Source organism: Anomaloglossus baeobatrachus, chromosome 7, assembly GCF_048569485.1.
Source record: "Anomaloglossus baeobatrachus isolate aAnoBae1 chromosome 7, aAnoBae1.hap1, whole genome shotgun sequence".
Taxonomy (NCBI): Eukaryota; Metazoa; Chordata; class Amphibia; order Anura; family Aromobatidae; genus Anomaloglossus; species Anomaloglossus baeobatrachus.
Window position 1 is genome coordinate 269,901,602 of NC_134359.1, and position 12,978 is coordinate 269,914,579.

Here is a 12,978-nt window from a genome sequence, read left to right on the forward strand (position 1 = left end):
GGAATCCATCAGTCACAGTATGTGATGACAAAGCTCACTTTCTCCTCCTCCTGTACACTGATAACACCTCTATATACAGTAGATAACACAAGATACACCATTCACAATAGGTGATATCCCAGCTCACCTCCTCCTCCTGTACAATCACTGATAACACCTCTATGTACAGTATATAACAAAGAATCCACCAATCACAATAGGTGATGTCATAGCTCACCTCCTCCTCCTCCTATACACTGACTGATAACATCTCTATATACAGTAGATAACATAGGATCCACCATTCACAATAGGTGATATCACAGCTCACCTCCTCCTGTACACTGACTGATAAAACCTCTATATACAGTAGATAACATAGGAGCCACCATGCATAATAGGTGATGTCACAGCTCACTCCCCCTGTACAGTAGCACTGTCACCTCATCTGTACTGCCCCCCCACCCCCTATACAGCCTGTCAATAATCACATTTATCTCTGTTGTGCTCACAGCAACTTGTACTCTCTCGACAGTGAGATCAGAGCAGGCTGTCATTATATCGCACATAGGAGAAGCCCGGAACTAGCAGATTTCTCTGTTGTGAGATGTACTGACAGATCTCATGGGTGATCAATTGCAGACGTACCTGATAATCACACCTCTGTGTTCTCAGCTGTGGACAGCCATTGTGAGGGGAGGGTCAGTACAGCAAAGGTGACGAATATGAGAGGAGGAAAGCTTTGCAATATGACACTGCTAAACTCAGCTGCATTGCCCTCTGCCCACGCTGACTGCTGTGCCTTATCTGTGCTCTACTCCCAGCACCTTCTAATCATGCAGGAGGTTAGACCTTGAGATCAGCACTGTCTGTCATACATCTCACACACTGAGAAGCTGCTCTCAGCTATGGTGGGGGCGTGTTCTTTTTCTCCTGTGTTGCTGCCTGCTTATGATTGGGCGATGTCATTCAGGGAGAAGAAGGACACGCCCCCAGTGAAAACTATTTGATAACACCTACTTGGAATTAACAAAAGTTAACACTTTAGCTGCCAAATATTTCAATTGCTAATATCTCTACAGCAAACAAGTCAGATAGAAGATTTCAGGATGAGCTCTACTTTCTCTTTTTTACTTTATCTTTATTTTTTTATTTTTCTTTATTTTGCCTAAAAATGGGCTGGGATTTTCTGCTGTGCTAGAGAGGGTGATCCAATCCGATGGGTGTCGCTGGTCTCGGTCCGGCACCTCCTCCATCTTATGGGATCACCACTCTCCGGCACAGCCCCATGTGCATGACCCATCCTGCGTTATTCACACAGAGACCGCCATTGTGCTCCTGCGCATGTGTACTTTGATCTGCCCGGCTGAGGGCAGATCAAAGTACTGTAGTGCGCATGTGCGGGCAGTCTTTGACCTTTTCTAGCGTCTGAGCGTTACAGTTATTTGCTCTGCCCTCAGCTGAGCAGAGAGAATTGCGCATGTGCAGGAGCGCAATGGAAGTCTCTCTGTGAATGACGCAGGATGTGTCATGCTGACGGGGCTTGGCAGGAGGCCGGTGATCCCACAAGATGTAGGAGACACCAGACCAAGAGCTGAGACAGCCATCGGACCGGACCGCCCCCTAGGTGAGTATTATAAAGGTGTTTTTTATATTATACAGCGCAGCCAGGGCTCTTATATACAGTATTCCGGAATGCTGTATATAAGGGTTCAATAGTAGTGACCACAACTTATAAGGGAAAAACCTGGTGACAGGTTCCCTATAATAATTTCTGGAAATTGTGATGTCATTTATCAACTGGGTGGGGCTGAAAAGTTAATAATGCTGAGCAGTCTAAAGACCCGCCCCTGAGGATCCTGTTAACCACACCTTTATTATAAAGACCATAAAAAGTTAGTAAATAAAGAGGACCTTATCTCTGGAACTGAGTGCCAAATTTAAATAATAAAAAAGGATACTAAGGGGAACGAAAAGAATAAAATAAGAGCAAACATTGAACACTTTTGACCTGACAGCACATCCTCTTTAAGAGTACCAGAGAGCCATTCCAATATTTGTTATGCAGAGATTTTGTTATGAAACCCTCGCTGACCATTGACTTTGACGAGCTTTATTGCAGTGGTTTTAATATACGGTATTGGCCGATAGTCCACGGGGAAGGAGTAAAGGGCTATCGGGCTGATTTAGTCCACCCCCTCATTGCTGAAGAAGAATCCCTGTTTATTGTGCCACTCAAGCGGAGAAAGCAAATATCGCCCTAACTGATGGCTTCACATGAGCGGCTGCAGTAATTTCCATTCTGCTTCTTGCACAGTGCGGATGCGCAATACACGGATAAATCTTCATCCCGACAAGCTTTTGATTAGGAAATAATTGCAGCAGCTGTAGCTTATTATGAGGTTTTTTAATGAATGTAGCTTGCTTTATCTAGGTTGGAATTTCACCTCAGATTAATTACTTTGAGTCAAATTAACTGCACATAAATGCCTGTCTACGTAAAGCAGAGGCCGGGGTAGTAGATGGCAGCGCACATACATCTATAGTGCATACTCTGTCTGTTTTAATGATTTCTAGCTCCGTCGGGTGCAGAGAGGGCTTTATGTATTTAAATTCTGCTTCTCGGGTGGCAGACTGGCAGTGTTTTGATTAATTAGGACTAGCCCAAGTCACGGGAGCGAAGCAGCTGTCATTGCCGGGAACAATAGCTTTGACAGTCCTATGTTATGTCTGAGAGGCACGCGGATCTGGACCCTTTAAAATCTGAACAATATTCTTTCTATTAACCTGCTAGGAACTATGCAATGTACTACATACAGTGTGTCCACCCATATCCTGTCCACTGCCATTAACTTGAGAACGGCGGCAGCTATAGGCATAGAAGTGGTGTCTAGGTATAGTAAAGTAGCCATGCGCTACACAATGAAACCACCTGTAGCGCCACCTGGTGGAAAACAACGGAGTTAGCATTTTTATCTCAAAAACGTAACGAGATAGAGAAAAAAGTGAATTACAAAGTTGTACGGCATCATCAATTCAATACAATCGACACCTTGCATAGAGAGATGCTATGATATGAAACCCATGACCCCCCCAAAAAACATTGAATGCTGGTCACGCATATGGCGCTCATTTAACTTTGATGCTCAAAGTGGCCCCCGTCAGCTGCAATGCACATCTGGCCTCTGCACAGCATACTGTATCTGCAGCACGTTGTGCAATATGGTGTCACGCTCCCGGTGTCCCAGCTGCGCTCCTTACCTACTAAGCTGGTCTCACCATCCAGGCACCGCTTCGTAACCACTGAGCCAGTCACACCTGCGTCACGCCACCACTCTGTACCCACTGATCCAGCCTCGCCAGCGTACCACCACTCCTTACTCACTGGTCCAGTCCATGCGTCCACCGGTCACGCCTGCCATTCCCGCTCATGCTCCCCAGAGTCCTGTTCCTTGTCTCAGGAGTCTGATTCTGACTAATGTTCTGTATAGGACCGGGCCGCGCCCACTCACCTGGTCTTATAGCCCCAGCACTGCTGCAACAGGAAATGACCTGAGGCTGTGCTGAGTATATAAGACTGGCCTCTCCATGTGGGCGGGGCCTGATCATCGCTTGTGTTTCTATGCCTTGTCTTGTGAGCGAGGTGCTCAGGTCTTTGTTCCTGTTTCCTATTACTGCCTTAAAGTACGCTGTGACCTGGTCCTGTCTTTGTTTCCTGATACCTGCACCCGTTCCTGCCACGTTAGTGCTCCAGCTACCGTGTACCCTGCCCTCCAGGTGGGGTGCTCGGTCCAGTGGATCCACCTCTTGGGCCTACCAGTCCTCCCCGGCCCTTACATATGGTAGGTGACACGTTTGCACAAGCCTCTGTGATACGTCGTCGTGGGTCCTGCAATGTTGGTGGAGGGGTCGCATACTCCTGCTGTTTGATGCGACCTCACAGAAAGAAGTCCAATGGGGTCAGGTCAGGTGAGCGGAGGCCACTCCACACAGCCACCATACCCAATGACTTGTAGGAAGGTCTCCATGAGGTATCGCTTCACGTCCGCAGCCTTGTGAGTTTTACACGTTCTAATAACAGCATTTCTGTATGCAAGGTGTCGATTCGTATTGAATTGATGATGCCCTACAACTTTGTAATTCACTTTTTTCTCTCTATCTCGTTCCGTTTTTGAGATAAAAATGCTAGCTCCGTTGTTTTCCACCAGGTGGCGCTATAGGTGGTTTCATTGCGTAGCGCATGGCTACTTTACTATACCTAGACACCACTTCTACGCCTATAGCTGCCGCCGTTCTCAATGTATACTGTATGTCATGTGTGTCAAGGGCGGTCAGAAAAAAAAGAGTGACCATGTCCTTGAACAGTTTATGGGTGCTTTTCCGTCATTATAATGGACAAGTCCACTTGCTTTGGAGGTAGAAATAGGCCCCCTTAACTATTAGGCGCCTGTATAGCAGCACAAGTTGCACAAATGGTATGTCCGCCCCTGGTGTATGGGTACTGTCCCGCCAGGTACGGGGAAATACCAAGTGCATGTTGAAAGGGAAATATATAAAATATACTAATGCTAAAATCTCTTGTGAGCAGAGCTGACACCTTACAGATAGGTCCAACAAATGTTTTTTCCCTAAAGATGTTACCCAAGACCAACCCAGGGCTTACCGTTAACTTGTCTACCTGTCATGCTAGGTACGGGGAAGTACCAAGTGCACAGGAAAAGGGAAGGGAAACCCTGTGCCCTGGGAAGGGGTAGATGGTGACCCCTGACTAAACCTACTACTGGCCCCTGGGGTCCCTCATCACCCTAGATAGGTTACGCACCTATGCGCCGAGGCTGGATACCTGACCCTAGGTATCCCTAGTGCTGGGCCCTAAATAGGGAAAGGATAGGATGATCTCTTTGTCAACTCCACTAACCACTATAGACACAAGGGGGACATAGGGGGAAAATGCATGAACTACTTATCCACAGATGATTCAGGTAGAAGTTCAGCAGAGCTTTCTACAACGATACCACAGAGGAGTGCAAGCCACCTGCTTCCTTGAATAAACAAAAGAATATCACTAGCACCAGTCCAAAGGAAGGGATATATAAGCACCAAAAGAATGCTGATGATCATCAGCTGGGTGGAAGGCGAGATCCTTCAGGGTCCAAAAGGGGGAGAGATGAATCCATGAGGAAAGTTACCTATAACAATGAATACTGACAGCAAGAATAATGGAAAGTCAGGGAGCATTCTGCGCACCCAAACGCTGTGACCTTCTATGGCCAGATACCACATAACTGTCTGTCACCCTTGACACACTTGTGACAGGTACACAATAGAGCTATTGATGATGATAGGTTTTGTGATCGGAAAACCAATCCGGTCACCAATTAATACTAACACTGTAAGGTTTCAACTATATTATGGTCTGGTTTTGTACTAAGCTGTCATAGGGATTCTTTCAAAGTCTCTGTGGCCTCTACCATACCGATTTCATATACATAATTTTGAGGGTATTTTCTATGTGTATATCCTACATTAGATTCTACATAGAAGTTTTCCTTTCATTTTGCTAGGTGTAATACCCAACAGTCCCTACAGCAGAACATGGCAGCTTACAGTTAAGTACTTACGGTAGTAGCTGGAAAGCCTCCATGTACTGCCGGTCAGGTCTGAACTCTGTCGTATGCATGAACCTTTCAAAGCTCTGCAGTCTTCTCTTCTCTGACAATAATACCCATAGGGACAGCACCTGGCGGTCTACAGACAGAGTTATTCCCAATTGTGCAAGTTATCCTACTGACCATTATGGCTCTGACCATTGGGACCCCCATTGATCCCAAGAATGGGTTTCTTAAATGTCCATTACAATAGAGCATGCATGACAACACTCTACTTAATGTCTCTTTGGCTGATGGAGATATATCATCTGAGAGCTCCATCCCACCGGTAGGGCTCCAGTAATAAACAGATGTGGACAATTAATAACTTGCCAAATTAGGAATAAATCTTTAAATAATCATCACTCACGCTAACTTTGCCAAGATTAAAATATTTATTTAAGTGATAAGGTCAAATAAAATAAAAGCAAAATCATTTTAGGTGAAGGTCTAATGTCATTCTGAACATTCAGTCTCTCTGGTCATGCCAAGGAAGAAGACCCATCAAGGTGCACTCTATACCTGGTACTATTGTACCCCAACTGAAAGATGAAGAAGCCCTAATGAAATTGCCATTGGTATTTCCTATGTAAGGTAGAGAGACCCAAAATGTCACGGGAGTGTCATAGTTGACAGACAACCCTGTGGTGTCCGGCTGTAGAAGGTGGCTGCGTTTAGGTACACAAACTGCTGCTTGATATTCCATCCTTTCCTCTTTGGTGTGAATGTAGTTTTGTGTGTCTTTTCTGTTAAGGTTTACTCTTTCACTTTAGGACCCTGCGGAGATCTTGTCCTCTTACCTGCTAATCATTATCACTCACCCTCTGTGTCTTTATGTACTTGCATTTCCCCATTGATATACTGCTGGTGATAGTTTCTATACAGTCCTGATTGCAAGCAGTCGGCTTGTAGTTAGCTGGAGAACCATTGTTGTATGTTGCTGTTCTTCTCCCTACCTCATCTTGGAGACATGTTGTTTGTTTGCTTTCCCCTGTGTGTTATTTAGGAATTAGTTGGGTTGACTAGTACTCATCCTTCTCGTTCATTACCTAAGGTCCAAATCAGGGTCAGCCAAGGCCAGGTATCCTGCTCGGCGCATAGGTGTGGAACCTATCTAGGGACGTCAGGAGAGCCAGGGGCCAGCAGAAGGTTTTATCAGGGGTCCTCTAGACACAGAGTTTCCCTCTTCCCTCCCCTCCCTTTTTGCTGTTCGCTCGTTATTTCCCGATACCTAGTGTGACACAAGATCTCTCAACTTTAATGTCTCTGGGACAAATTTAAACATAATTGGGGTATTTAACGCTATAAATTAAGTTCATACATTCAATGTGTTTCTAACATGGGTTTAAATTGTAAGAGACCATTTGTATTTTTAATATTTTAATTGATTTTCTCTTTCCTTACAGAAATTTGATGCCTCGATCATTGGATCACCAGATTACAGTGGAGAAGACCCCCAGCTACTTTGTAACAAGGGAAGCCCCTCATCGAATTTCCCACATGTCACCTAGAGTCAAACTGATTGTGGTTGTCCGTAATCCTGTCACTCGGGCAATCTCCGATTACACCCAGACTCTATCTAAGAAGCCGGATATCCCCAGTTTCAGTGAATTGGCCTTCCTTAATAGGACAAGTGGGGAGGTGGATACTTCTTGGAATGCCATTCGAATTGGACTCTATGCCTTACATCTGCAGCCCTGGCTTAATCATTTTCCAATATCCCAAATGCACTTTGTAAGTGGAGAACGACTGATCACAGATCCATCCGGGGAAATGGCCAGAGTACAGGACTTCCTTGGTCTCAAACGTCTGGTTACAGAGAAACATTTCTACTTTAACAAAACAAAGGGTTTTCCATGTCTCAAAAAGCCGGGTGGTGGAGGAGCACCACGTTGTTTGGGTAAATCTAAGGGTCGGTCTCATGTACAGATCAACACTGAGGATATAGAACAGTTACGAGAATTCTATAGACCCCATAACATTAAATTCTATGAAACTGTTGGACAAGACTTTCACTGGGAGTAGGCTATCGACCGAAAACCATGGGAAGAAAAAGAGTATTATCAAAAAAGTACAAAAGTTAACGAGAAGTAGCTTTATCCTTTGGACAAAAAGGACATCAAGCGACATAGACTTACATCTAAAATAGGAGATACATGGGATTTTATTTTAAGTGGATGAAACAAGTCAATAAAATAAATTATATCCCCAAAATCTTAAACCATCATGGATAGACTTGTCCCACTTATCGAGGAGACATGAAGCACAGTGCACTTTGCTCTTCCAATGAAAGTACAAGAGAACATGTTGTAGATGGAGCTGAAAGCATCAAAACTAGAAGGTCCCAGTACATGAGACATGATAATCTATTCGTCTATGTTGGGATCTGGTCCCTCCATGATTTTCCTACAAAAAAAAGCTCTAACCTATTGAGAAAATCTCTTAAAAAAAAGTTTTATGTAAAAGATTGTAATCATAAAATAAAGGAAATATTTAGGGATCCAATTCTAATAAAATGAATGACCAAGATTTGGGCATTGTTATAAAAAATGACTTTGCATTTTCTCTTTCTCCGGGGTAATACACATTTGAATATTTTTTTTAATTTTTAGGTGTGAGAGAATACAATTTTGTTCTTATAGAAACCATCTTGTCTTATAACTGATGTTATAGGGTTCAGCTAACACTGCTGGGCGGGAAGTTTTACATTTCTATACACACCCCTGCACCTCCTATTGGTGCATAGTTCTGAAGAGTTATTTCTTTGTTTGGGATACTATATAAAATGGTCACATGATGTAATAAAGCAGAAACTTTTAGTACACCACAAAGTGTGTGTGCTGCAATGATTTCCCAAGCGCTTGTAAAACAAATCTTACTAATTTGGAGTTCAAATAGCATAGAAGGAGTGTATTTTGCTCACATAGGGATGTTGTAGTCTGACTTTGCACTAAATAAAGTGAGTTGGAATTATGGGCATAACAGTACCGTGCTATGTTCCCATAACATATATCCTCAGAAGGGCAATGCCCCCCTTCATGATGGACGCCATAGAGCTTGCAGACATACATATAACTAATGTATAGTTTCACATACAGTAAGTGTAATATGTATCTGTATTATAGCTGAGTGACCCGGCCTGACCACAGGTTTAATCACCTGAACTGATAGTAACATATGGATCTAGGTAGGTTTGAATGCTCTGCTGTAATAGTGTCACAGCAATAAACCCCTATGATGCTCGCATGAAACTGGCCTTAAAGGGAATCTGTCAGCAGATTTGGCAACTATAAGCTGCGGCCACCACCAGTGAGCTCTTATATACAGTCTTCTGGAATTCTGTATATAAGAGCCCAGGCCGTTCTGTAGAATGTAAAAAACACTTTTATAATACTCAACTAATGGATGGTCTGGTCCGATGGACGTTGCTGCTCTCCAGTCTGGTGCCTCTTCTCTCCAGTCCGGTGCCTCTTCTCTCCAGTCCGGTGCCTCTTCTCTCCAGTCCGGTGCCTCTTCTCTCCAGTCCGGTGCCTCTTCTCTCCAGTCCGGTGTCTCTTCTCTCCAGTCCGGTGTCTCTTTTCTCCAGTCCGGTGCCTCTTCTCTCCAGTCCGGTGCCTCTTCTCTCCAGTCCGGTGCCTCCTCTTTCCAGTCCGGTGCCTCTTCTCTCCAATCCGGCACCTCCTCTCTTCTGCGATTGCCATCTTCCTTTTTCAGAGGCCTGTGTGCATAAAACATCTGTGTCATACATGCTGGCTGGTATTGAGGTCCTGCTCAGGGCAGATTAAAGTATTGTAGTGTGCATGTGCGGGCAGTCTTTAACCTTTAACTTTTCCTCACGCCTGTGCAGGGCAGATTAAAGTAAGCCTGCGCAGGACCGCAATATTGGCCAGTGTGGATGACGTAGATGCGTCACCCATACTGGGCTGGAAAGAAAGAGGACAGCAATCGCCGCAGAGGGGCAGCACCGGATCGGAGAGCAGCGACGCCCATCGGACCAGACCGCCCCTTAAGTAAGTATTATAAAAGCTGTTTTTTTTACATTATACAGAGCAGCTTGGGCTCTTATATACAGCATTCTAGAATCCTGTATGTAAGAGCTCAGAGGTGGTGGCCGCAATTTATAGGGGCCAAATCTGGTGACAGGTTCCCTTTAAGTAAAATTGCTAAAATTTACAATTTTCTTCTCTTAATTGTCTTTTTGGCACGAGTACCACCCTTGTAAACAGGTAAAATCTTCTGCGCTCCAGCTTTCTAGCATTATAACAAAGTAAATCTTGGGATGTGCCCTCCTTGTAGAAGGCTTGTGTGTGATGATCTCCTTTTCCGGGAGTATCCCACACATTCCAGGAAAGTTATCAGATGTGGCTTAAAGCCTTACGTTTTTGGTCTACTGCATTTGAGCATCAAGTAGAAAACACACAAATGTTCAGTGCTGATCATTTGCAAATCTATTTTCAAGAAAGTATTTTTAATGGAAGCTGAGGAACACACGCTCAGCTGCCTTGGCACATCGAGAGAAGGCTCTTGCTCCGGTTTGGTGCCCGACCTTTGGCTTTTCTTTCTCAGCTTCCATTAATCCCAAGATTCCACCAGATTCCAACTTATTCAAATGGTGAAGATTTACAGCCATAGGGAGCAACAGCCCACACTGCCTAGGTGGTGTTTTTTCCCCAGCTACATCCTTCCCTAGTGTTGTGCCTAATCCTACACATCCATCTAAGATTGGTACACTGCGTTTTTCACACTCCATCTGCCCACACAATAATTCACAAAGAAATGCCCTTCTATTTTTCTGCTTTCCTTATAAATCAGTAATGCAGAAATGTTACTTTGCAATTTACTGTAATAGAATTACCAGCTTTACACAAAACATAGCATTAAGCTGAGGGAACACGCTGTTAATGCCACATAATTCCAGCAACTGGTGGAGGTCCCACTCCATAGTGGAGATCTTCACTTCATGACTAATGAAGATACTTAATCTTGTACTGTATACACCCTTGAGTGTGACAGATAAAGATTTCTCAACTAAAACTGATGAGATATTTCACCATGCAAAACAATTCTATTTAAAACAGAAAAACACTCACTAAAACTGACAGCGACACTGTCAGAGGAATCATGCTGTCAGAGGAAACATGCTGCTGTGACTGAGATCAGTAACGTGCCATATTTTCCATATGTCCTTCATTTTCTCACCGCTAATACTGTCAGAGGTAACATGCTGCTGAGACTAAGATGAGTAATGTGCCATATTTTCTACTATGTCCTTCACTTTCTCCCCACTAATACTGTTAGTGGTAACATACTGCTGTGTCCCAGATGAGTAATGTGCCATATTTTCCATAATTTCCTTCACTTTCTCATCATTAATACTGTCAGAAGTAACATGCTGCTGTGACCCAGATGAGTAATGTGCCATATTTTCTACTATGTCCTTCACTTTCTCTCCACTAATACTGTCAGAGGTAACATACTGCTGTGACCCAGATAAGTAACGTGCCATATTTTCTACTATGTCCTTCACTTTCTCTCCACTAATACTGTCAGAGGTAACATACTGCTGTGACCCAGATAAGTAACGTGCCATATTTTCTACTATGTCCTTCACTTTATCGCCACTAATACTGTCAGAGGTAACATGCTGCTGTGACCCAGAAGAGTAATGTGCCATATTTTCTACTATGTCCTTCACTTTCTCTCCACTAATACTGTCAGAGGTAATATGCTGCTGTGACCCAGATAAGTAACGTACCATATTTTCCAATATGTCCTTCACTTTCTCTCCACTAATACTGTCAGAGGTAACATGCTGCTGTGACCCAGATGAGTAATGTGCCATATTTTCTACTATGTCCTTCACTTTATCGCCACTAATACTGTCAGAGGTAACATGCTGCTGTGACCCAGATGAGTAATGTGCCATATTTTCCATATTTCCTTCACTTTCTCATCATTAATACTGTCAGAGGTAACATGCTGCTCTGACCCAGATGATCAATGTGCCATATTTTCCACTATGCCCTCCACTTTCTCTCCACTAGTACCGTCAGAGGTAACATGCTGCTGTGACCCAGATGAGTAATGTGCCATATTTTCTACTATGTCCCTCACTTTCTCTCCACTAATACTGTCAGAGGTAACATGCTGCTGTGACCCAGATGAGTAATGTGCCATATTTTCTAGAATTTCCTTCACTTTCTCATCATTAATGATGTCAGAGGTAACATGCTGCTGTGACTAAGATGAGTAATATGCCATATTTCCCACAATGTCCTTCTCTTTCTCCCCACTGATACACTTGCTGAAGGCAAAGGTGCCCAATTTTGACATACATTTTGTAGCACTGGTGATGATGGTACTTCTGCTGCTGCTAGTGGATCCCACATTCTTTTTAGTGGTAGGTTGTTGTATTTTTCTCCTTTACACTACCTCACCCATTGCCATTGCTACTTTTACACATTTTGTACACTATAATTAAGTTTTGATAATCTTTTCAACTCCAATTATTCAACCCCTACAAAAAAGGAACAAGAAATGCTAGATAGGATGGTATATATACAGAAAGTAAAATGTGACAGCAGGTCACAGCATAGGTGTAGCATGTACAGTTTGCAAATTAGACTAATATAATAGATGTGCAAAAACAGATGTGCACTGCTAAATGTCTACTTTTTTTCATTTCTGTTTAACAAAGTTCAATCCCATTCCCAAAAACTACCTGGTAAGAAATGCTTTGTAAGCACACATCCAAAAAGCCAGCACCTGCTATAAGGCGTTGTATGGATGAGACATATCTATGGATGCAAAATTTAATTAAAAAAAAAGTGAAAAAAAAAATGTTTGCAACATTCATACTTTGTGGGTTAAAAAGGATAACTTTAACATTTCTGGATTTTGGGGATTTTCCCCTTTCACAAAAAGGATGGCAAAAGAAATACAAAAACTCATTACAGTTGCTTATGTCAAGAAAACAAACTGTCTTTAATGGAAAATATTGTGCTCTTTGCTTATGCTTTCAAGTGTTTCAAGAATGAAGAAAAAATAAATTGTAATCGTAATTCAATTGTAGCAGAACAGATGCCAGCTGTACCATATCACTGTCACGGATGTGTCATGGCCTGTCACGAAGGTATCTCTGCCGGCTGACAATCCAATGGCAACAAGTGCTATAAGATCACAGAGATTGGCGGCATGTGTTGTTATCTGACAGTTTCCTGTTTTTGCAGCCAGTGAAATGTATGAGCCTAGAAAACTGTCAGTTCTTCATCTCAGTTGCTATCCTCTGACTTCTTTTATTAACCTCACCCTGGGGTGGTTTGGGCTCGGTTTATAGTTTGCTCCTTGTTAT

General features: G+C 43.3%; 1 protein-coding gene across 1 annotated transcript in view; it reads left to right on the top strand.

The window, feature by feature from the left end:
* LOC142246189 (heparan sulfate glucosamine 3-O-sulfotransferase 2-like) overlaps window positions 1-8,417 on the top strand; it is a 53,969-nt gene extending 45,552 nt beyond the window's left edge. Inside the window, exon 2 of the mRNA XM_075319219.1 lies at window positions 7,034-8,417. Coding sequence (XP_075175334.1) covers window positions 7,034-7,652 — 619 coding nt within the window. The 3' untranslated portion in view covers window positions 7,653-8,417. The remainder of the gene's footprint in view (window positions 1-7,033) is intronic.
* The last annotated feature ends 4,561 nt before the right edge of the window (window positions 8,418-12,978 follow it).